The 25,263-nt window shown below is 47.3% G+C and overlaps 1 protein-coding gene across 1 annotated transcript in view; it reads left to right on the plus strand.

Annotated features, from left to right (window-relative positions):
• TTC39C (tetratricopeptide repeat domain 39C) overlaps nt 1-25,263 on the plus strand; it is a 111,980-nt gene that overhangs the window by 61,409 nt on the left and 25,308 nt on the right. The window contains exons 5-7 of the mRNA XM_062201479.1: nt 393-747; nt 2,990-3,158; nt 24,178-24,271. Coding sequence (XP_062057463.1) covers nt 393-747; nt 2,990-3,158; nt 24,178-24,271 — 618 coding nt within the window. The remainder of the gene's footprint in view (nt 1-392; nt 748-2,989; nt 3,159-24,177; nt 24,272-25,263) is intronic.

Raw genomic sequence — 25,263 nt, forward strand, 5'->3', positions numbered from 1 at the left:
GACCCTCCCTGCCTGCCCTCCTCCTTTCTTTCCTCCCTTCCTCCCTCCCTTTCATACTTTTCTCCTCTCTCCCTCCCTCCCTTCCTACCAGCATATATCATACTCATATACTATGTTCTAGTTATTGTGTAAGGGAATTGATGTAACAATGAACAAAAAAAATCATACAATTCTTGGCAGTGGTCATACAGTACAGAGAAGGGGGATCGACAATAAGTAAGAGATTAACTAAGCACGAAGAAGAAGCCTGGGTGCAGTGAGCGATAACAGCTTTTATGATTTGTACAGTTTTGCTTGGTCATCAGAGGGTTTTTCTGCATCCTTTAGCATTCAAATACAAAGCTGATCGCAAATCTAACTTGTTCATATTTTTGCCCCCTCCCCCCTTCTAGCGTACATAAAAGGTGGGTGGATCCTTAGGAAGGCCTGGAAGATTTACAATAAATGCTATCTGGACATCAATGCACTCCAAGAGCTGCACCAGAAGAAGCTGGCTGAAGAGCCCTTGACCTCTGACGCTGCAAATGATAACCACATTGTGACTGAAGGGGTGTCTGAGGAGTCTCTGAACAGACTGAAAGGTGCTGTGAGCTTTGGATATGGCCTTTTTCACCTTTGCATATCCATGGTGCCCCCAAACCTGCTCAAAATCATCAACCTGCTGGGTTTTCCTGGAGACCGCCTACAGGGGCTTTCTTCACTGATGTATGCGAGCGAAAGTAAGGACATGAAGGCCCCTTTAGCTACGTGAGTAGCTATATTGCAATGCTTTGGTAGATAATATAGTGTTGAAAGTAAGTAAACCACACTCAGACTTTAAGGGAACTGCAGGTAAAATGCGTGCCCGGTTGACACGATGCCGTGCCTGGAGTCATTTAATGCCACTCTGAGGACTGTGCTGTGTGGTGTTCTGTGGTGGTGGCCGTCAGCCGGGGCGCTGGAGAGCAAGGCACGGTTCTTTTAAGTCTCGTGAGTCCTGTGTTTTAAACAGGGCGAGTGCCCTTGTCTTTCAGCCTCAAACGATTGTAGAAGTTTCTGTGACTTTGACCGCCGTCATCACTGTGATTTGTGATCCTGAGTTTTGAATTTAGGACGTATAAGTTTAAGAAGCCTCTTTTCTGGTTCTGCAATTTGTATTCTTATAAAGACTCCTCACACTGGGTGATTTCTCTGTGATTCTAGTTTGTCAATTGCTTTCTTATACCAGGGTCCTTCAGAAAATTCATGGACAGATGCAATTAAAAGATAAATTTATTGCAATGTAGAAAATGTTAAGTCTGTGCAGTTTCCTTATAGCATGCAATTTCCATGAACTTTCTGAAGATCCTTCATTCACTGGACAGAACTCACCATTCATTAATGATAAAAATTAAAAACAAACAAAAAAACAGCCTCTTGGGAATCTAGGAATACATGGCAGGAGTATCGTTTGCTAGCCCACTACATTGAGACCTGTTACATTGTTCTGGGTAGACCTAAGTGACAACTATTTAAACCGGACAACATGGAGAACCTGACAGGACCCACCCATTTCTACATCAGTTAAAAAGGATGGGATTTTCTTTCCACCTGGCTAATATCTACCATTTTCCATTTGAGCATTTTTACCAAACTAGCTGCTCTTTGTCTGACATGAGTGACATCACTTGTCAACAATTTCCAAAAAATGGGAGATTTCACAGAGGTTCTCCACGAACTCTTGTCCTGCGTATTGCGGAGTGAGCTGGGTAACTCAGTAGCTATTAGAAATCGCGTTACTGTTTCATTGAACACATATTGGTGTCTTCCCAAGCTCATTAAATTACACAAACCATGGTCCTTCGTGAATTTGAACTCACAGACTTGTGACTTGTGATCATTTGTCTGTTTATGTCTTAGCATCATTTGGTGCTTAAAGGAAGGAATGGAATCAGTAATGTAAAGTGGCATGATCTCCACGAGAGAACTGAATTTGTGAACACACGGCAAGAACACATTCACATAAAAATATTCGATGTGCTGGTTAAACATTTTCATCTGTTCGTTAAAGCTGTTCTCGATGAGTCTGTTTTGTTGACCTAAGTTTAATGTGACATTTTCTTGAAGGTGCTGAATTTGAAGAACAGGTATGCTAAGTGATTTGTTTATTTGCTTGTTTTATACATTGAGCACCCCCAGCAGTCAGAGAAAGGGCCTGTCCCTCTCTGCAGCTTCGTACGACCTCTGACTTTAGTTTCTGCAGTTCAATTTGAATTCCGAGGCTTGGACCTTAACTTTTTTGAACACAAGAGAAAACAATGATCTCTTTTTTTTTTTTTTTTTTTTTTTTTTTTGACAGGCAGAGTGGACAGTGAGAGAGAGAGACAGAGAGAAAGGTCTTCCTTTTGCCGTTGGTTCACCCTCCAATGGCCGCAGCAGCCAGCGCGCTGCGGCCGGCGCACTGCGCTGATCCGATGGCAGGAGCCAGGTGCTTCTCCTGGTCTCCCATGAGGGTGCAGGGCCCAAGCACTTGGGCCATCCTCCACTGCACTCCCGGGCCACAGCAGAGAGCTGGCCTGGAAGAGGGGCAACAGGGACAGAACCCGGCGCCCCGACTGGGAACAGTGATCTCTTTTTGCAAAAAGGACAGCTTTTATTAGGAGCGGACAGCAGATGCAAGGTCCCTGGCTACTGTTTCTGATTTGTGCCTTGACAAGGGAGGTGCAGAATTCAGAGGTTTACATGGGTCCTGTCTGCAGCCGCCCCCCTGCAAGGCTCTATGACCTTGTCCCTCCCACCCGATGAGAGGGGGCGTGCCACTCATGCCACACGCCGCACCTGCAGTCCCCCAAAGACCGGCAAAATTACAACAGGAAAACGTACTCAAGATGTTACCTCTGTAAAGACGGTGTGGTAAGCCTTTCAGAAAGACTGTGTAACAGAGGGGTCGCGTGCTGATTTTTTTTTTTTTAAATAATAGAAACCATGTAAGAAAAATCATGCGCTCCGTGTCTGTCTCTCTCCCCCCTAGATTAGCTCTGCTCTGGTACCACACCGTGGTGCGCCCTTTCTTTGCCTTGGATGGCAGTGATAACAAAGCCGGCCTGGATGAAGCAAAGGAAATTCTTCACAAGAAAGAAGCTGCTTACCCAAATTCTTCCCTCTTTATGTTTTTCAAGGGACGGATACAGCGATTAGAGGTACGGTGCCTTCCCTCTGATGATCAGATCTCGGCTCCTCGCCTGGGGGCTCCTACACAGTGAGCCAGGAAGTCCTGGGGCCTGGGAACATTCTGTTCTGCCTTTCCTTGTGGCACTGCTAAGGACGACTCTTCCAGGAGCCCTGGGTGTTTGTCGCTCGCCTTCTGTTCAGGGGGTGTGGGCGAAGCAGGGGTGATTCCTCACTGAGAATGAGACAAATTGGCATCCTTGGAGCTGAAGGCACACAAGCATGAGTAAGTCTCTGAGCTGAAGAACACAACATACAATGGTTTTCTTCTCTGAGATACTAATAACCCATTTCTAAATTTTGATCTCGACTGACAGTGGATTAATGTGAAAGTTTTTGTCTTAAGTGTCAGGACAGCATCACCTTGGAAACAGTCGTAGCTTTCCATCGTGTTCAGATGTTGGATTTGGCCAAGGGCTTTACGTGTGCTGTTCTGTTTCATCCTCGGAGCCGCTCCATGGCTGAGATGTCCAGGTGTCATCTGTGTGTTATAGAAAAGAGAAACAGGGGCCCGAGAACTTTCTGAGCTCACGCAACGAGTGGCCCAGGCGCTCCAGTCCCTCCTAGAGGGAGGGTTCTCTCCTCCTTGGAGTCTCTGTTTATCTGCTTACTTGAGGACTTGAACACTGAAAATGTAAGACAGTAACCATGCACGTGGATGAAGGTGGCTCTTAGGCTAGAGGCCCCATCTGTTGCTTAGCAGTAGTTACCAGTGAGTCAGTTTGAGGTTTTAGCAGCATCTGTGGTCCACTTGGCCAGGCCCTCTGCTAGAGGGATGTCACCCCAGCAAACCCCATGAGTGCCCCTGAAGACTTTTGCCCAGGCCCATTTTACAGAGGCCCAGGACTGTTGGTTGGGTTGGTTGATGTTTGCAATGGGAGTGTATTTTACCGCCCCATTTATTTTTCTTTCACTAAGTGACTCCTTACATCTGAGGACTCCACACAGCAATTACCTAACTTGTAATCTCTAATGAAGCGATTTCTAAAAGGAGAATATTCTTTGAGATTACACTAATAGATTATAACTGAAACAGTGCAGAAGCTCACCAGGGTCTGAATCGTTTAAACCCATATCCAAGTTATTTCATTATAATCTTGAAACTTTTTCTTTGCATTTAGGCATGTGAGTCCTTGGCTGGATTTCTCCCTTTTCCCTCTTGCTCTTAAAAATGCAGCTCTCATCAGTCTCCTGTGCAATCAGGTCTATTCACGAGAGTTCTTTTCGTTCAGACTCAGGGTTCTGTAGCCCTGCTGGGAGAAGAGAGCTTTAGGCTGTTGAAGCTTCCCTCCTCCCCGGGGTTGGTGCAGGAGGAGAGCACACTGTGAAAGGAGACTTTGGATGGCCTGAGCCTTCTCACTCCTGAAGTGGAAGCTTCGTACAGGATGACTGCTTTCTTAGTGTTAAAGGTCTCGATGGGCAGGTGTTGTATGTTTTGAGTGGCTTTGAACGTGAGGATACTAAGTTTAGCGTTCAGCAGAGATTTGCTGACCGGAGGGTGAGAGCCTGGAATTTAAAGCTGTACGAGCCCGCAGTGAGGCACCAAAGCCCTTGGCATTTTTTAGAATTGTCCCTCTGTACTCCACCTTGATGAACGAGGTCCGTTGGGTTTGGTGGTTTGATGGGAGTGTGACGTCCCAGGGCTCTGGCAGGGTGAGTATAGCTACTGCACTGTATACTTCACTGTCAAGAAGCCTAGGAGATACGATTTGGGATACTTTTTTTTTTAAAGATTTGTTTCATTTATTTGAAAGAGTTTACAGAGAGAGGTGAGACAGAGAGGTCTTCCTCTGCTGGTTCACTCCCCAGATGGTCGCAACGGCCTGAGCTGTGCTGATCCGAAGCCAGGAGCCAGGAGCTTCTTCTGGGTCTCCAGTGTGGGTGCAGGGGCCCAAGGACTTGGGCCATCTTTACTGCTTTCCCAGGCCATAGCAGAGAGCTGGATCGGAAGAGGAGCAGCCGGGACTAGAACCAGCACCCAATTGGAATGCTGGCACCTCAGGCCAGGCTTTTAACCCACTGCGCCACAGTGCTTCCCCCTACTGCTTTCTTTCTTTTTTTTTTTTTAAAGAAAAAAAAAAAAGATTTATTTTTATTTATTTGAAAGACTGAGTTACAGAGAGAGAGCCAGAGACAGAAAGAGAGGTCTTCCATCTGCTGGTTCACTCCCCAGATGACCGCAACGGCAGGAGCTGGGCTGATCCAAAGCCAAGAGCTTCTTCTGCTCTCCCATGTTCATACAGGAGTCCAAGGACTTGGGCCATCCTCCACTGTTTTCCCAGGCAATAGCAGAGAACTGGATTGGAAGTGGAGCAGCTGGGGCTCAAACTGGTGCCCATATGGGATGCCAGCATTGTAGGCTGGGGCTTTAACCCACTGCACTACAGTGCCAACCCAGGGCTACTTTCACTATAAAGAAATGTTAGATATATTTACCCTGATGGGGTATTACACAATGTATACATGTAACAAACCAGTACACAGTGCTGCAAAAATATGCACAATTTTTATATGCCTGTTAAAAATAGTTTTAAATACATTTTTGTAAATAAAATAAGTAAATTGGGTTTGGAAACTGTTAAACAGAAAAGTGAAAGTCAGGATTTATGTTTTGTAATGCTTGCTGTTTGAGTTAATTGTTTTTATTTGGTAATGAAAGTGCTTAATTTTGGTTAGACTGTTAACTTGCTCCCTCCACCCCACCCCTCAAAAAAAAAAAAAAAAAAACCAACCCTTAATTTGGTGATTTGCCAAGGTTTTAGTTTGTGGTTCATTCCCATCACGGACTGAGTGAATGCTAAAAGTAAGCAGTCATTGGGTCATTCGTTGTTGCTGGGGTGGGTCTCGAAGTCACGAAGCTGCACCTCTGGGAGCCTCCGCAGGCCCTCCTTTTCTTCCAGAGTGGAGAATCGTGCAGAGTGCAGGGGACAGGTGCTGTAACACCTTCACGGTGCAGCCGGCGGCCACTTGCCTGCTTCCCGGTTATAGGAAGAGGGCTGTTCTGGTGTAGTGGCCCTGCGATGGCAGGGACAGAACCCTGCATGTTGATGCCCATGTGGTGACTCATTTCTCCCCCAGGGGAAAGAGGGGGGGTTCTCTGTGGCCGGGCGGTGTGGACGTTGCCAGAGTGCGTCTCAGCATCTGCTGAAGGGCGGGCAGCCCTGCCTCCGGGGTTTGAACCGCCTGCCTGGTCAGCATGATGTCATGTTGTTATTTATAGACTCGGGAACGAGGCAGTGCAGGAAGAGGAATCAGTCCCTGGAGCTCTCTTAATTGTAGTCTTCTCTTCCTCCACCCTGCATGATTGTCTTAATTACTTCAGGCACCCCCCCCCAAAAAAAAAAAAAATAGGGCTGCTGTTTTATTCTTAGAAGTGCAGGGAATGAGAGATTGATTTCACCTGGTGGAGGGGAAATGGCGGATGTATTTGTCTTCCCTTCGCAGCGAGATCAAAGCACATCGTGTGCTGTAATGCCTGTTGGCCGAAAGGAGAACATCGTGGTTACTCAGTTTGCGCGTGAGTGAAATACACTGGCTGTTCTTTCCAGCCTATCTTTCCGGGCCGTTGGGTGGCAAGGCAAGGAGAAGGCTAACATTGATTTATATCCCTAAGCTTGCTCAGTGTGCCTAAGAGGATAAGCTTTCCCTTGCCTGCATCAGCCGTAGCGCAGAGGTAGGGGTCAGTGCCTTCCTCTCAGTGTCCTTCAGGGCAACATTGCTAACCCCGTTCTCGGCGGCCTTGGTGCTGAATCGCGTAGAAGAAAGTGGCTGTCGCAGTGTGTCCTTCTGCATCCTACAAGGAAATCCTTCCGTTGTAAGACCTGTGCATAGTGCTTCAAGATGTTAAGCAGTTCTGTAAAAATAATAACTCAATGTTAATTATATTTTCAGCTGCTTTACCTCAAATTATTCTGTGACCTTTAATACACACATGGGAGACTTTATGCATTTTGCTGCCAAACCTAATGTTTATATGTATTAACATAGTTTTTCTAAGTAACTCATATGCAGGCAGACTGCTTTGATCTCCACGGTGGTAATAATGGGGCATTTCCCTTATGTTGGGATACTTAATTGTTGCCATTTTCTGGTATTTCCCTGGGGTTATAAGTTATGCAATACATATCTTACCATATTTTCTCTTCCTTTTTTTTTTCCTAAGTTGTTTCTTTGGGCTGTAGCTTTAGTATTGAGAAGTAAAAATAATGAACAGTTCTATAGCTCTTGTTAAATGGTTAAAAATTGCACTCAAGAAACAAGGGGCCAGAGTATGACTATTTCTGTTTCCTGCATGGTAGCAGCATCTGTATCTCACCCCTTAGTTTTATTTTTATTTCTGTTATGATGCAAGTTAAAGCAGTTGAAAGATAATTTTTAAAATGCCATTGGAGAAACATCCTGTGTTCAAGGATCAGAAGACATGATCGGCAGTGCTCCCTAGCTGAACTGCAGATTCGGAGCAATCCCTGTGAAAATCAGAGCTTGCATTTTTGCAGAAATTCACAAACAGAATCAAACCTCAAGGGACCCAGAATAGCAAAAACAATCTTGAAAAAAAAAAATTGGAAGGGTCATACTTCCTGATATCAAAATGTACTGTACAGTAACCTAGACAGTGTGGTATAAGAATAGACATATAGATCAATGAGAGTCAAGAAAAAAGCCTTACCGTTTTGATCAATGGACTTTTGACGAGGGCACCAAGGCAAATCAGTGGGCAAAGAGTAGTCTTGTGATACCAGGACAACTGAATATGCAGAATAATGAAATTGGAGCCTTACATCCTACACAGACGTTAACGCACAGTGCATCATATCCCTAAATGTGAGGTTTAAAACTATGAAACCCTTGGGTAGGCCGGCGCCGTGGCTCACTAGGCTAATCCTCCATCTGCGGCACCGGCACACCGGGTTCTAGTCCCGGTTGGGGCTCTGGATTCTGTCCTGGTTGCTCCTCTTCCAGTCCAGCTCTCTGCTGTGGCCCGGGAGTGCAGTGGAGGATGGCCCAAGTGCTTGGGCCCTGCACCCGCATGGGAGACCAAGAGGAAGCACCTGGCTACTGGCTTCGGATCGTTGTAGCATGCTGGCTGTAGCGGCCATTTGGGGAGTGAACCAATGGAAGGAAGACCTTTCTCTGTCTCTCTCTCTCACTGTCTAACTCTACCTGTCAAAAAAGAAAAAAGAAACCCTTGGGTCAGGCAGTGGTTTCTTAGACATGACATCAACCCCACAAACAACAACAAAAATAGGTAAATCAAACTCCATTGACATGAAACACTTAGCTGCAAATAATAGCATCAGGAAAGTGAAAAACCCCAGAATGGGAGAAAGTTTTTTTAAGTTGTATATCTCCTAGGAGACTTGTATCTAGAAAATGTTTTAAAGAACTCTTACAACTCAATAATAAAGACATAGCCCGTTTTAATAACAAATAAAAGATCTGAGGAGAGATTTCTCCAAAGATGTGCAGGTAACTCACAAGCACCTGCAGTGATGCTGACCATCGTAAAGCATTGAGGAACGGCAAATGCAAATCCAGTGAGAAGCTGCTGCACCTGCGCTAGGCTGTCATTCAAAAGACAGCTAATACCCAGTGCTGGCAAAGTGGAGAAGTCCATTGGTGGTGGAACTATCACATGGTGCAGCCACTTTGGAGAAAAGTTTGTCAGTTCCTCAAAACACTAAATATAGATTTACCAACTGTGTAATCCAGAAAGTTTATTCCTAGCAGTTTACTCAAAAGAAACAAAAACATAAGGCAGTTTTATCATCCATAATAACAAAAAAGAGAAACAACTCAAATGCCCCATCCAGTGAGAAATTAACAGCATGCCATATATGCAGACAGTGGGATGTGAATCAGCAGTAAAGAAGAAGTACTGATCCATACGACCTTGGATAGACCTTGAAGACATGCTAAGTGGAAAGGCCAGTCATGAAGACTATTATGTGATCCCATCCATACCAAATCTCCAGATTAGGCAAATTAATAAAAACAGACTAGATTATTGCTTGCTTCTGTATAGGATAGGTAAGTGACTGCTAATGGGTACATGTTTTCTTTTTAGGTGATGAAAATATTCTAAATTTAGATAGTGGTAATGACTATATAGCTCTGTGACTGTACCTAAGGCAGCAGTTTGTACACTTTCGGTGAGTTTATGGCATTTATATCTCAGCAAAGATGTTTTTAAGAACTTTTAAGGCCAAATGGGGGCACCTACATTCAGCCGATAATGGTGTTACCTGTATGTTCCATGTGTATGTAGCTGAGTAGCAAATAATACCTATGTGTGTATTTAAATATCAACCTAAATATTCAGAGGACCTGCTCTGATTAGGCTTTAGAAAAAAACTTGATTCTTGCCGGCGCCATAGCTTAACAGGCTAATCCTCCGCCTTGCGGCGCCGGCACACCAGGTTCTAGTCCTGGTTGGGGCGCCGGATTCTGCCCCGGTTGCCCCTCTTCCAGGCCAGCTCTCTGCTGTGGCCCGGGAGTGCAGTAGAGGATGATGGCCCAAGTCCTTGGGCCCTGCACCCACATGGGAGACCAGGAGAAGCACCTGGCTCCTGGCTTCGGATCAGCGAGATGCGCTGGCCGCATCGGCCATTGGAGGGTGAACCAACGGCAAAGGAAGACCTTTCTCTCTGTCTCTCTCTCTCACTATCCACTCTGCCTGTCAAAAAAAAAAAAAAGAAAAGAAAAGAAAAGAAAAAAACTTGATTCATTTTTAAGGAATGGGTTAATCAATTTTTTTTTTTTTTTTAGCTTTTTGGAGAAGTAAATCACTTGAAGTAATTAAACCACCATTACACATTTGAAAGAATTCTGTAACTTAATGCTGTTGAGGGTACTTTTGGAATCGGTTCTTTAATCGCTCACTTATTTCTCTGATGATTTTTTAAAAAAAGATTTATTTATTTATTTTTAAACATTTATTTATGTATTTGAGTTACAGAGAGAGAAGGAGAGACAGAGAGAGATATTCTATCTTCCAGTTTACTCCCCAGGTGGCCACAATGGCCAGGGTTGAGCCCGGCCAAAGTCAGGAGCCAGGATCTTCATGCAGGTCTCCCACATGGGTGCAGGGACCCAAGTACTTTGGGCCATCTTCTACTGCTTTCCCAGGCCCTAGCATGGAGCTGGATCAGAAGTGGAGCAGGCCGGTGCCGTGGCTCAACAGGCTAATCCTCCGCCTAGCGGTGCCAGCACACCAGGTTCTAGTCCCGGTTGGGGCGCTGGATTCTGTCCCGGTTGCTCCTCTTCCAGTCCAGCTCTCTGCTATGGCCCGGGAGTGCAGTGGAGGATGGCCCAAGTGCTTGGGCCCTGCACCCCATGGGAGACCAGGAGAAGCACCTGGCTCCTGCCTTCGGATCAGCGCGGTGCGCCGGCCGTGGTGGCCATTGGAGGGTGAACCAACGGCAAAGGAAGACCTTTCTCTCTGTCTCTTTCTCTCACTGTCCACTCTGCCTGTCAAAAATAAGAAAAAAGAAGTGGAGCAGCCGGAACTCAAGCGCCCATATGGGGTGCTAGCACTGCAAGCGGCAACTTTACCTGCTGTGCCACAGCACCGCCCCTCCCCCGGGATGTTTTTATTTACACATACACACACACACACACACACTCACACACGTACACTTATTATGCCATTTTCTATGTTGCCGTTTTCCATTTCCACTTAATATTTTTTTCTTCCTGTTATGAAAATATGCATTTATTTGAAGGGAGAGTGACAAAGAGAGAGAGAGATCTTCCATCTACTGATTCACTTCCCCATATGGACACAAACAGCCAAGTTCAAGCTGGGCCAAAGCCAGGAACTCCATCCTGGACTCCCACATAGCTGCTAGTGGCCAGAGTACTTGAGCCATCTTCTGCTGCCTTCCCAGGCATGTCCGCCTGACACTGGATTGGAAGCAGAGTAGCCAGGACTTGAACTGGCACTCCGATATTGGATGTGAGGGTTGCAAGCTGCAGCTTAACCCACTGTGCCAAAATGCTGGCCCCACTTACTACATTTTAAACATATAACTGAATGCTAGTTTCAGATATGTAAAAATCTGGTATTACTTTTATTATACTTATTTGTATTTTCTTAATTTTATTATTAGGCTTTTGGATAATTGTGTTAGTTTTTAAAGAAATTTGAATTTTTCTGCCAATTAATTGTTTCAAAAATTTGTTTGGAAGGCAGAATCAGATACAGACAGAAAAAAGATCTTCCATCCTCTGGCTCAGTACTCAAATGCCTGCAACAGCCAGGCCTGGGCAAGGATGAAACCAAGAGCCTGGAACTCCATCTGGGTCTCCCAGATGGGTAGCAGGGACTCCAGTACTTGATCCATCACCTGCTGCCTCCCAGGCGCATTAGCCGGGAGCTGGAATTGGAAGCGGAGCAGCCGGGACTCAACCTGAGGCACCAAGCACCTGCCTCCTTTTATTTTCTTAATACTTCATCATAGCGTATTTGACTTATTAGAATAGTGGAACGTTAGTGTGCTCGGATTATGAATTTGATTGTATTCCCTGAAATTTGGCTTGAATATCCTTATTTCTTCTACTTGAGAGTGTTGGGGGAAGCCGAGGGTTTCAATTAAATGTCCGCTTGATGTCATTAAGTGTTCATTTTCAAGTTTTGCTTATTTGAGATGATGAACCTCATTTACATGATTAGATTCACAGTGTGGTGAGGCCTGCTCTGTCTCATCCCTTGTTTGGGTCTGAGCCCTTGGCTCTGCCCGGCATAAGTCGGGGTTCAGAGCTCAGTACTGGAGGCCAGCTGCTGGGACCTGGGATGTGTGCTGACCCTGCTACTCTGGCCATCTGACCTTGGATGCACGCCGTCAGCTCTTTAGACCTTCCATCTCTCCCTCCTCAGTGGTGTCTGTGGCAGTCTTGCTGTTGGGATTCAGGGAACCTGAGAGGTGTGCGCAGCATGCATTGCTCTGAGCAGGTGCCGGGTCGGTGCTGCTGTGATGACAATGATGGTACCACTGCGGCTACTGTTGGGCGGCAGGGGAGGTCAAGGCCGTGTGAACAGGGGGGCACACCAGCAGACGTAGATGTGACTGGGCTTTGAGAAACATAAAAGCAAGGCCGCCAGAATATCAAGGCAGCTCACCTGCAGTGCCACCCCCGAGAGCTGGACAAGACAACCCAGAATGGGGGCTTTTTGGGCTGGTTCTTGGAGAGTCAGTAGTTTATAGGCAGTGGCAGGTGCATGGGCGATGAGCTCAGATCAGAGAAAAAAGCCACGTATATGGGAGACTTCTGAGATCCGTGGGGCCAGAGCACCGGACAGGGAGGGGCAGGTGGAGTGGGGGTGACCGGGAAGCAGCAGATCATTCTGTTTTGTTTCTCAGTCCGATCAGAGACTCTCCTTTCTTATAGAGGAGTTTGGCTGCCTCCTTCGTATTTAGTTGTGTATGTGACACATGGGTATTGTTTTCCATTGCCCTTGTAGTTCTTGTTTATTTCTGGTTCTGCTTACATATCTTTGGGTAGACTTTTCCTTACAAATGGTCTTAGTTGCAAAGATTGAAAGGTGGGTCTTAGTTGAAAAGGTGATTTTGTTATTTTACTCACTTTTCTGTTGCTGTAAACTGCGGTTTCACAGATCCATGTAGTCCCTGTTCCATTCTTGTTTGGTTCTCCTTTTTCTAATGCTAATGAGCTCTGAGTGAGGAGTAGCACTGAGTCCAGCTGTAGGAAATAGTGTTTCTCACTTTGACATATTCCTTGCCTGTGAAATTTTGTATTTCCTCTTAGTATCATAGTGAATTCTTGTGTTGGTTTTTCTTTATGATTTTGGACTTTTACTGGTCCAGCATATTGGTCCCTGAAAGCTGAGTGTGTGTGTGTGAGCGTGGTGGTCCTCCTTTCTCTCTGTCTTCTTGTAGAAAACTTGCTAGCCCTGAGCATTGTTCAGGATGCAGCATTTAGAGGGTTGCTATTGTAGAAAGATCTGGAGAGCTGGTGTCTGGTTTTGGCTCTGTCATTAACAGTATACAGTCAGTCGTAAGTATCTGTGGGCTCCGCATTTATGGATTCAACCAAATATCTGGGATATAACCAATAGAGTGTAACGGTGACTTCCAAAGCATCTCCATTGCATCGGGCATGGAAGTCCTCCTGAGAAGTTGTAAGTACGTGGTGGTAGCATGTGCAGAGAGTGTGCAAATATGCTGCCAGCTCACATGAGGGCCTCGAGCATCCTTGGGTTCGGAACCCACTCCTGGGACCAGTTCCTCCTGAATGCTGAGGGATGACCAGCTTGCTGCTTTCACTGCCGACATCTTTAAGGAGCTGTGAGACCTCGCTCAAGCCAGATTCCCTTCTCTGGCACCCTTTGTCTTGACCTAGAACATTAGGGCATTGGAGTAAATTCAGGTTTTCTGAGCATCTCCCGTGAAGCAGCACGGGTTTGGTGCATTGTGCGGTAGAAAGAGGCTCCACATCAGGTAAACCTGGGGATCCTGGGGCTTCTCGGAGGCTCTCATTCTGCACGGTGGCTCTTCAAAGGGAAGACAGAGGGTGCAGACAAGGAGCCGGAAATTTCCATTTCTGCAGTAGCTGGGGCGCCTCGAAGGGTTCCATAGGACACATAGAAGCAGTGAGTTAGATGTGTCCTGCAGCCATCAGATGTTCCCGTTCCCTGCAGCCATCAGATGTACATCATCATCGCTCAGTTGTCTGCTTCAAAGGAATGCATTTTCTGCTTTGTGAATTGTATCTCAACAAAGCTTTTGTGAAAGTGACTTATGGTGCTTTAATCTTCAAAACTAACTGCCCGGGATGGTCTCCGCTTTTGACAACTTGTCATTAACTCCTCTGGGAAACACGGAGCACGCCATCCAGTCCCCAGGAGTGTGTGGAGGCCACTTTCCTGAGAGCCGCTGTCTCACGCCACTCTCCATGCAGAATGCAGCTCCTCCATCCACTTCCTAGGTTCCTCCCAAACACTTGTTTGCTTTTGAGTAGTGTGGTTGTGTTCGTAGACCAGAATACTCTGTATTCCCATGACTTTTCTTTTTATGAGTTAATTACTTGTATTTTCCTCTTTGCTTTATTTTTAACTCTTTGATAGTGGGCTCTTAAAAATATTTATTCATTTATTTGAAAGGCAGAGTTACAGGGAGAGAGAGAGAGAGAGAGAGAAGGATCTTCCATCCACTGATTTACTCCCTAAATGGCCACAATGGCCAGGGCTGGGCTAGGCCTAAGCCAGGAGCTCCTTCTGGGTTTTCTACGTGGGTGCAGGGGCCCAAGCACTTGGGCCATCCTCCATTGCTTTCCCAGGCCATTAGCAGAGAGCCAGATCTAAAGTGGAGCAGCCAAGACTCGAACCAGTGCCCGTATGGGATGCAGGCACTTCAGGCAATAGTTTAACCCTCTATGCCGCAATGTCAGCCCTATGACTGTGTTTTTAACATAAGTCTATTTCTTTTTAATTTCCTGCTATTTGTCTTAAGCCTCTTTTCTGTAATTTTAAAAGGCGTCTTGATGCAGTGGGAGGAATATCATCAGATTCACCCCAAGATGGGCTCCTCCACTTACCAGCCTGGCCAAGCTTTCCAAGCTGGTGTCCTCGACCTTGGCTGTGAAAGGAGGCCAATCCCACTCATGCAGCGTGATGTCAGCCTTACGTGACGTCACACGGGGAGGTGACACACTAGGCACCTGCTGCCTCTTCAGGGCTTCTCGAATGTTCCCGTCCTGTTTGGACAGAATTGCATCTGCGTTATAAATCCCAGTGTAAAGCATCACAGGTGCTGGCAAAGTCACATGCATGACTGTTGAGACCAAAGAAGTCTTGTAACTGGTGCACTATTCAGTTAGCTGTGGCTTCCAAGGGGATTGCTGTTCACCCATGTGGAGATGCTGAAAACACAGCTATGAGAGCCGTTATTTGTGCATAAATCAGGTATTTATTGCCTCTAATGTAAAATGCCTTCTGGCAGAGGTCAAGGAAAGTACTCAAGGAAGTCCCCTCCCCCCCAACAAAAAGCTTCCAACTGAAGTGTAGAGGCAGCAGTGGGCGTGCCTGCAAAGATCATCGAAGGAGACCATAAAAGGAAAGTTCCAGATGAAAGGGTAGTCTCTGTGGGGAGGGATGCCTGAGAAGGGATGAGGGGACCCAGGAGGGGCGGGGCATGCAGAGATGGGGCCCATGTGCAGCACGAGGCATCCGGGAACAGGGAGGTTCACGGTGCCTGTCCCTGAGTGGACGGGAGCAGTTTATCAGCCAGGGTCTCCCGCCCCAAGGCTCTGTGGCCTTTGGCACAGTGCACGGTTGTTCAGATGACCCTCAGCAGCTCCCCAGGCACTTGGTGAGAGCGCTTTCATGCTGACGAAGGTGCCAGCGGGATCAGCTGTCCAAGCTGCCGTGTCTAAAGGGTCTACATCCAGGCCGGCACCGTGGCTCAACAGGCTAATCCTCCGCCTTGCGGCGCCGACACACCAGGTTCTAGTCCCCGTCGGGGCACCGATCCTGTCCCGGTTGCCCCTCTTCCAGGCCAGCTCTCTGCTGTGGCCAGAGAGTGCAGTGGAGGATGGCCCAAGTCCTTGGGCTCTGCACCCCATGGGAAACCAGGATAAGCACCTGGCTCCTGCCATCGGAACAGCGCGGTGCGCCGGCCGCAGCGCGCTACCGCGGCGGCCATTGGAGGGTGAACCAACGGCAAAAGGAAGACCTTTCTCTCTGTCTCTCTCTCACTGTCCATTCTGCCTGTCAAAAATAAAAAAAAAAATAAATAAAATAAATAAATAAATAAAGGGTCTGCATCCAAACGTGTATTTCCAACTCTCTTGTTCTGCCTAAATAACTCATTCATTTGAGAACCTAGTGAAGTGCAAAACTACATCAGGGAGTTCATGCAAATCTTGGACTCCACAAAAAACTGCTGTTTCTGTTTTGCTATTGGCTGTAATGACTGACTGCATTTACCAGCTGACTGCTGTGGTGACGGTAGTGATCAGCTGGAGCTCTCTGTCATTCATAACAGGCAGGAGTTCTGACGTTGGGAATTAACGCAGAGCAGGAAAGGACACGTGGAGATCCCCGGAACATCACAGGGCATCGAAAGCTGGGTGTGGTTTGCCAGTCTGGAGTCCGCATGTATAGTCAGCAGTGACAAGTGGTGTGTGTGTCTTTTTACATCGCACGCTGTTCACCTTGGATAGTCACCATCTTAGACACGGAGTTTTATTAACTAACTAGGAATTTGAAGCCCTGCCTCCTTAGACCTAGCCATGTTTTTTCTTCCGGATGACTATAGCATTTTCCAGATGGACGGCTGGCTTGTGTCCTTCTTGTTCTAGAGTCTGTTCTTAACAGATCTGCTAAAGTGACCTTGGAAGTGAAGCTTCAAGTGAAATTTAAGTCACATTATCTCAGGCCTCTTTGCAAAGCCCTGGAACAAATTCCCATCTCATCCAGTGCAAAAGCCCAGATTCTTCTTTTATTGTTCTTTCTCTTAATTTGAAAGAATTTGAAAGATAGAGAAAGAGAGAGAGAGAATGAGAGAATGAGAATCCATCCACTGGTTCACTCCCCAAATGGCTTCAACTGGCAGGGCTGGGCCAAGCCAAAGCCAGGCCTGGAACTGTATCCAGGTCTCCCATGTGGGTAGCAGGGAACCAAGTGCTTGAGCCATCATCAGCTGCCTCCCAGAGTGAGCATTAGCAAGACACTGGGTCACAAGCAGAGTAGCCAGGACTTGACCCACATACTCACATACAGGGTGCAGGCCTTCCAAGTGGTGACTTAACCATTGCACCAAATGCCAGCTCCTCAGATTCTTATAATGGCCTGCCAGGCCCTACCTGAACTGAACCCCTGTTACTTCTGCAGCCTCACCCACCCCCCATGGCCACCCGTCCTTCATCCAGCCCCTTGGCCTCCTGCCTTCCTCAAACACACCAGGGTCCCTTAAAGAGTTTGTGGAGGGGCAGGGTTTCATGAGTGTGCATTGAGCAGGGGACACGTGGTGCCAGAAGGGTGTCCCGGTGGGTGGTCAGATGCAGACCTGGTGGGTGTTGAATTCTCTCGTGTATTTAGCATTTGGAGCATGTGGTGCTCTTTGGAATTTAGTCTCACATTTATTTAGTGCATAGGTGCTTCATGAATATTAGGTATCCCCCCGTTCTTCCCCCTGCCTCGTGTGTGTGTGTGTGTGTCTACTTGCTGCTTTTTATTCCTAACACATCTATCTTATGAATTCTGCACATATCTTACATATTTTTTGCCTCCTAGTTACTTGAAGCATCGTAAAGTAGAACGTACTTATGTTTTAACAAAAAACACTTTTTGAAAATCTAACAGAATTGGGCCGGCTCACTTGGCTAATCCTCCGCCTGCAGTGCTGGCACCCCGGGTTCTAGTCCCAGTTGGGGCACTGGGTACTAGTCCCGGTTGCTCCTCTTGCAGTCCAGCTCTCTGCTGTGGCCCGGGAAGGCAGTGGAAGATGGCCCAAGTGCTTGGGCCCTGCACCCGCGTGGGAGACCGGGAGGAAGCACCTGGCTCCTGGCTTCGGATCGGAGCAGCGCTGGCCGTAGCGGCCAGTTGGGGAGTGAACCAACGGAAGGAAGACCTTTCTCTCTGTCTCTCTCTCACTGTCTATAACTCTACCTGTCAAAAAAAAATCTAACAGAATTGAAAATTCTCCTACCCAAGTGCACCTTATAGCTGCAGAGGCAGGGAACAGCTTCCCAGCAGCCCAGGCGTGGGGACACTTGTGTTCTGTCCTCTCACTGTCTCTCCTCCCTGGTGTTTAACCCAGTAGAAAGAAGAGACAGCGGCATTCGTTCCGTGCCAGCAGGTTGGCCGTGAACTGAAACCCTTGCGTTTGTGAGCTTTGTTGTCATTCATAGCTAAACATAATTTGGAGGTGGTACAAAAAGCACCTGCTTGCTCGGGAAGCCGACTCTTCTGTGTGTTAGAGATTTGGAGAGATCTGGAACTCTGTGTCCCTTTAGTGCGATCGTCTGTGCCAAGTCCCCAGAAGAACTTGGCCCAGTGTCCATTTCTCCTCTTCTTGGCATCCTGGAGCTGGAGCCTTTTGTCGGTCGCTGCATTCACTGAACCTTCCCAGCATGGCTAGTGAAGGTCTTTGAAGAGAACCGCATGCAACACTGTTTCCCGGGACTCACGTCTGACTCGGGAATTATCAGACATTTTATGCCTTTGTATTTGTGCTTTGAGATATTTACCTTCAAAAGGATTTTTAAAACATATTGTGGAAATATCTTAATCAGAATATCTTCCATTTTTAAAATTGCATGGAGGCCAGCACTGTGGCTCACTAGGCTAATCCTCCACCTGCGGCGCCGGCACCCCGGGTTCTAGTCCCGGTTGGGGCACCAGATTCTGTCCCAGTTGCCCCTCTTCCAGTCCAGCTCTCTGCTGTGGCCCAGGGTAGGCAGTGGAGGATGGCCCAAGTCCTTAGTCCCTGCACCTGCATGGGACACCAGGAGGAAGCACCTGGTTCCTGGCTTCGGATCGGCGCAGGGTGCTAGCCGTGGTGGCCATTTGGGGAGTGAACCAAAGGAAGGAAGACCTTTCTCTCTGTCTCTCTCTCTCTCACTAATCTGTCAAAAAAAAAAAATTGCTGGGAAATGTCGCCTTGGGCCCCTCCATCCCTTTATGTTTCATTTTTGTTTGTTTCTGTGCTCTCCAAAAATTTAAAAAAAAAAAAACAAAACCCACATGTGCTTGGATTTTAGACAAGAGTCCATACTTGTATGTTTGTAGTAGAATCTTCACTTACATAGTTTTTAATTACACCTGCTAGATAAATCTGGACTTTCTCCTGGTGAGTCTGAAACATCGCTGGGAAAGTTAATTGCCACTTAGCATGAGTGCTTGTTCTGAATGCTGGGAAACAGCGGCATGAGTTATTTCCTAGCACTGTTAACAGGTGACAGAAACTTCTTTTTAAAGATGAGAGGCGTCTGGCAGAGCAGGAAAGACGCCTCTTGGGACAAGTCTATCTGATACTTGAGTTCTGGGTATGAGTCTTGGCTCTGCTGATTGCAGCTTCCTGCTAATGCACACCCTGGGTGCAGCAGGTGCTGGCTCGAGTGCTCTGCATGGGAGACCTGGATTGAGTTCACAGCTCTTGATTCTGGCCTGAATCAGCCCTAGCTGTTGTAGGCATTTAAGGAGTGAAGCAGCAAGTGGAAGATCTCTTTCTGCCTCTCCCTCCTATCAAATCAATAAAATAAATAAAAGTCTGAAGATAAGGTATCTCACCAAAGAGCCTTTCATTTATAGTTTATTTATTTATTTCCGTGTCCCTTGAGGGTATAAACAATAGTAATTTTCTAAAATCTGAAACTGTGTTGGTTATGAAGTTGGTACTAGAATTTGATAGCATCAACTGAAAGTTTAATATTATTTGTTATACTGTGTACCAGTTAAAAATAAATTTTTAAATATAATGTCTTAAACATTTTTAGTGAAAGATTTAGTTTTAAAGTGAACTAGTCATTTACCTAGTTCCAGAGCATAGAAAATACAGAAATATTTTCAGCTGGTTTTTAAGTCTACATAATCCTGGCTCCAAAATGTAAATCACTACACAGAAAACTGCAAGTCACTCATTCTGAATGTAAACAGTTAAATATTAGGAACCCAAATCCGGTATTTTTAAATGCCATATGATAATCTGGCCAGACTTATTCCAAAAAGCTAATTGTGGTTCAGCCTCAGGAAATTTGTTCTTACCCCTGCATTCAGGAAATAATTGATAAGACCACACAATCCTATCAGTGATATTTAAAGAAAGGCACTCAGCAATCCAGATTTCTTAACAACCAGACAAACTGTCAGCAGATTCTAAGGAGAGAGTTAATTTCTTTCTTTGGTTAAAAAAAAAAAAAAGGCATCTAGAAAACAGCTTACAGCAAACTTCCACTCCTGGGCAACATGGGAAACACCCTGGTGAACAAGAACGGAGCCGGGATGTGGGCTGCACTGTTACCCTGTATGGCCAGGGCTGCTCCTGGCCCGTTGACACACAAGCCTCCCGTGGAGGAAGGGACAGCATTGGCATTACTTGCAAATGATTTGAATATCTCCATGGAAAATCCAGGAGGAAACAGTGTCACTTTCTGTGAACCCTTAAGAGCAAAATAATGTGGAGACCAGAGTAATGCTGCAAAAATCCAGGTTTCCCATGCACTGGCAACACGTTTTTAGTGGGTAAAACGGAATAGCAAATCCATTTTGCAAGTGTTCCCAAATGCCTAGGGATGTACCTACCAAGAAGCGAGGTTTGAGGGGTGGGTGGGAGTTTGGTACAGGGTTAAGATGCCGTTTGTGATGCCTGCATCCGAAATTGGAGTGCCTGGATTGGAGTCCTGACTCCAAGCCCCATTCCACCTTCCTGTTACGCGCACCCTAGGAGGCAGCAGTGAGGGCTCAAGTCCTTGGATTCTTAGCACCGAGGCCGTATATCCAGATGGAGTTTCTGGCTCCTGGCCTCGGCATAGGCCAGCCCTTGCTATTGAGGACATGTGGGGACTGAACCAGGGGATGGAAAAACCAATCTGTCTCTCTCTGTGACTTTCAAATAATGAATTCTTATTTTTATTTATTTATTTCCTTACAAAAAGGAAGCCAGGCCTGAGTAACCGGAAGAACTTCTGCATCTCTGTAGTCACCATACAGAGGCTGCAGACTCTGCTGATTTGAGGTTGGCAATAAATGCGCTGTTTAATTTGGCAATGACTTGTGAATTTTGTTCTTTGTGGCTTCCTTTGGAAGCAAAGCAAGGCAGTATCTTACAGGTGAGGACCCCGAGGCTTCGGGCGGTTTTGTGACCTGCTCTGTCAGCGTGTGATGCTGTACGGTTCTAACTCTTGACTTATTGGCTTTTTCTATATTCCCTTCAGCCCAGGCTCCATGCATTTCTTTAAAAATGAAACTGTGGGGCTGGCACTGTGGCTCAATAGGCTAATCCTTTGCCTGCGGCGCCGGCGCACTGGGTTCTAGTCCCAGTCGGGGCACTGGATTCTGTCCTGGTCGCTGCTCTTCCTGTCCAGCTCTCTGCTGTGGCCAGGGAGTGCAGTGGAGGATGGCCCAAGTGCTTAGGCCCTGCACCCGCATGGGAGACCAGGAGAAGCACCTGGCTCCTGGCTTTGGATCAGCGCGGTGCACTGGCCGCGACGTGCCAGCCGTGGCGGCCATTGGAGGGTGAACCAACAGCAAAAAGGAAGACCTTTCTCTCTGTCTCTCTCTCTCTCACTGTCTACTCTGCCTGTCCAAAAAAAAAAAAAAAAAAAAAAAAAGTGAGTGGAGCATCCAAGAGAGGATAATTCTGCTTTGTTTGTTCTGTGGTGGGGGTTTCAGTCTGTGATCATAAAATCTCCTGCAGATCATTTTTTGCTTTCAGTCAGTGTGGTATAAGTGAAGGTTGCTGTATTTCCATGGTTTCCAGGGCCAGCGGCTGCAGTTCTATGAGTGATCAGGACAGGCTGTGAGCTCTCTCTGTGGTTGTGCTGGCCCCGGGGACAATGCCGCAAAGCCCCGCGACGGGGCATCAGGAAGCTCAAGTTCAGTTTCAGTCCTTACAGCACAAAGGGCGTGGTGCTTTCTTCATGCTTCACATTGAAACAAAGAACCAGTTGCACAGGGCCAAACTTAAGGTGCTAGCAGGCCTGGCTCCCTCCGGAGGCTATAGGGGGAATCCAGGCCTTGCCCCTTCCAGCCCCGAGGGGGTTGCCTGCGTTCCCTGGCTTGTGGCCACATTCCTCCAGTCTCTGGCTCTGTGATCACAGGGCCTCTCCTCTTCTGTATCACATCTCCTTGGCCTTTCTCTCTTTTGAATATATATATATATATATATATATATATATATATATATATATATATTTAGGAAGTATTATTTATTTTATTTGAAAGGCAACGAGACAGACAAATTTCCCATCTGCTGCTTCACTCCCCAAATGCCCACAGCAGCCAGCGCTAGGCCAGACCAGAGCCAGGAGCCAGGAATTCCCTCTGGGTCTCCCACATGGGTGGCAGGAGCCACTACCTGCTGCCTCTCAGGATGCATTAGCCAGAAGCAGGAATTGAGAGCAGAGCTGGGACTCCAACCCAGGCCCTCCAGCCTGGGCTGTGCGTCCCAAGTGCAGTCTTTGAGCACTGCGCCATACGCCTACCCTTGCCTTCCATTTCATGGGTCTGCGTGTGAGTACATCCGGGGTCCACCACGTAATCCAGTATAGCCTTCTTTATCTCAAGAGCTTTAATTTAATCCCAAATGCATACACAGTCTCTGAAGAAAGCAAACTTGGGAGACAATAAGAGTAGAATTTGAATATTCTATAGTTCCTGCCTATTGACCTTGATCTTGACCAAGCTCCTTCACTTCTCTAAACTTCACTTTCCTCATCTGCAAGCAGGACCACTACTCCTATGTGCCTATCTCAGAACATGTTTGAAAGGGTTCGGAGAAGGGCTGTTGGTTCAAATGTAGCTTCTTGGCTACTGCTTCCTTTCCTCACATTCAAAGCCTTGTTTTATCTTTGTGTCTGCACAGCCTAGCATAGCAGTTGCTCAGTTAATCATTTTTTAAAAAAAACAAAAAGGCATTTATTTGAGAGGCAGAGTTAGAAAGAGAGGGAGAGACAGAAAGAGAGGTCTTCTATCACTGGTTCACTCCCCAAATGACTGAAGTGGCCGAAGGTAGGCCGATCCAAAGCCAGGTGTTTTTTCTGGGTCTCCTACGTGGGTGCAGGGGCCCAAGCACTTGGGCCATCTTCCAATGCTTTCCCAGGCCATCAGCAGGGAGCTGGATTGGAAGTGGAACAGCCGGGACTCGAACTGGTGCCCATATGGGATGCCGGCACTGCAGGCAGAGGCTTACCCTACTGCACCCCTGCTGGCCTGCTCCATCTTCACTGCGTACTTTTCTGTCCTCTTAAGGGTGTGTGACATTGCTCTGTTGTGCCCTGCACCCACAGTGTGCACGGCTCGGTGGTGGCAGCGCACCTAGAATGACTGTGTGTGGTGTTTGAGCATTGTTCACTCAGCAGACAGAGCTGTGTGTGCAGCAGAGCCCCAGATGCTGTGGTTGCTTTGGGATCTGCTGAATCGAGTGCACGTTTGATGCACAAAAAGAGCTGTAAATCCAGAAAGGGAGAAGTTGGAGACTGGGTGTAGTAGATGTTCATGTGCACACGCGCTTCATGGAAGATTGATTTTTTAATGTATCATTGGTCTTTTGCATTTGGGCTGTGTGCTTACAGCTAGTGTGTGATGGTGGGCTAAATTATGGACCTGCTGTGCACTTCCGAGGGCTTCCTTGCAAACTAGACCTTAAGCCCTGCCCCTCCCCCCCAAACTGGCATTCGTGCTGCACTGAGGTGTGCCTTTTGTGGCTACATGATCAACAGCCTGGACACTATAAATACTGCAGCTGGCACCATCCTGGAAGCAGCGCACAACGGTACTTTGGACCACAAGCGTTTATTGATCCAGCCATGACCTTGGCTAATCAGTCATTTGGCTTTCAGTGTTCCTGAGTCCCAGTCTGTCCTGAAGGTCGCCTGTCTGACTCACAAATGCCCTGGGGCCTTTGAGTCCCAGGCACCCTCTGCCGGGACTTGGCATGAGCAGCCCAGGGGTGTGAGTGGGGCTGGTCCTCCAAATAGCCTGAGGCTTCCTTTCTAGGGACCACCCCCTGCAATGCTTGGTGGTAGAATGAAGAGGTCATGGGAGACCTGGGAAAGGGGTAACATGGAGCAGCAGCAGGAGGAGGGATGAGGGAAAATCCCTCAGCCCACTGACACCAACCCGGTGTGCTGGCGCCGCAAGGTGGAGGATTAGCCTGTTAAGCCACGGCGCCGGCCCATAAATACATTTTAAAGACCACTCTCTTCTCTGGAGCCTCAGTTGACTAAAGGAAGAAGATGCTGTAGAAAGCTGATGGTGGTGATGCTCATGACAGCTCTAAGCCAGTAACTGTTTTTCCTTCTCTCCCTCAGTGTCAGATCAACAGTGCCTTGACTTCCTTCCATACTGCTTTGGAACTGGCCGTGGACCAGAGGGAAATTCAGCACGTCTGTCTCTATGAAATTGGTAAATACGTGATGTCTCACCAGCTTCTCGTGGAGAGGAAGCATCCCTGGCTTGAGTGGGCAGTGTTTCAGTAGTGATGCTGTGCCGTTTGTGTCTTGACTCACTTTCTCTGCCTTACCTGGCGATGAGGACATGGATGGCCTGGTAGCACCGGTGACAGCCCTTCCCTCTCCGATGCTCCCTTGCTGCTGTGGCATGGTGGGCTTTTTGTAGCGTGTTGATGGTAAGGTAGTAGGTAGCCTTAAGTAGGGTCCCTGAGTTCCCATTTGTAAATTCCACATTGGACTGCACTTTAGAAATTCAAAGCACTTTGTTCCTCTTTCCTGCCAGTGTTTGTCTGAGATGAACAGCACAGCACAGAGTGAGTGGGCTGCAATGCCAGCTCTCCACCCGTGTTTCCGGAGGCCTCGGGCGGTTGAGCAAGCCCCTGAGCCACGCTGTCGGCACTGCTTGATGGTGCCTCCCTTGGCAGCCGCTGTGAGCGGAGGAAAGGACAGGGAGGAAGCCTCGGGCAGGGTGCTGGGGCCCAGAGGCTGGGAATACATTCAGCAATGGACTCGGAGGCGTCTGTCCAAGATTTTCTCCCCTCCATCTGCAAAGCTGTTGCTGTGAATCTTTTGCTTGCTATGCTAAAACTCTGCGTGACAAAACTCCTTTTCTGTAGCATTTTCTCCCATAGGCTAAGAGTAAATACAACTTCGGGGTTGATACACACACACACAAATTTTTAGAAAGATTTATTTTATTTGTATGAAAGGCAGAGTCATGGGGTGGGGGGCAGGGGAGAGAAATAAATCTTCCATCTTCTGGTTCACTGCCCAAATGGCCATAACAGCCAGAGTGGGTCAGGCCAAAGCCAGGAGCCTGGAACTCCATCCCTGGCCCCCACATGGGTAGCAGGGGCCCAAGCACGTGGGCCATCTTCCACTGCCTTCCCAGGTGCATTAGGAGGAAGCTGGATTGGAAGCAGAGCAGCCAGGACTCCAACCAGT

Source organism: Lepus europaeus, chromosome 9, assembly GCF_033115175.1.
Source record: "Lepus europaeus isolate LE1 chromosome 9, mLepTim1.pri, whole genome shotgun sequence".
In the NCBI taxonomy this organism is placed as follows: Eukaryota; Metazoa; Chordata; class Mammalia; order Lagomorpha; family Leporidae; genus Lepus; species Lepus europaeus.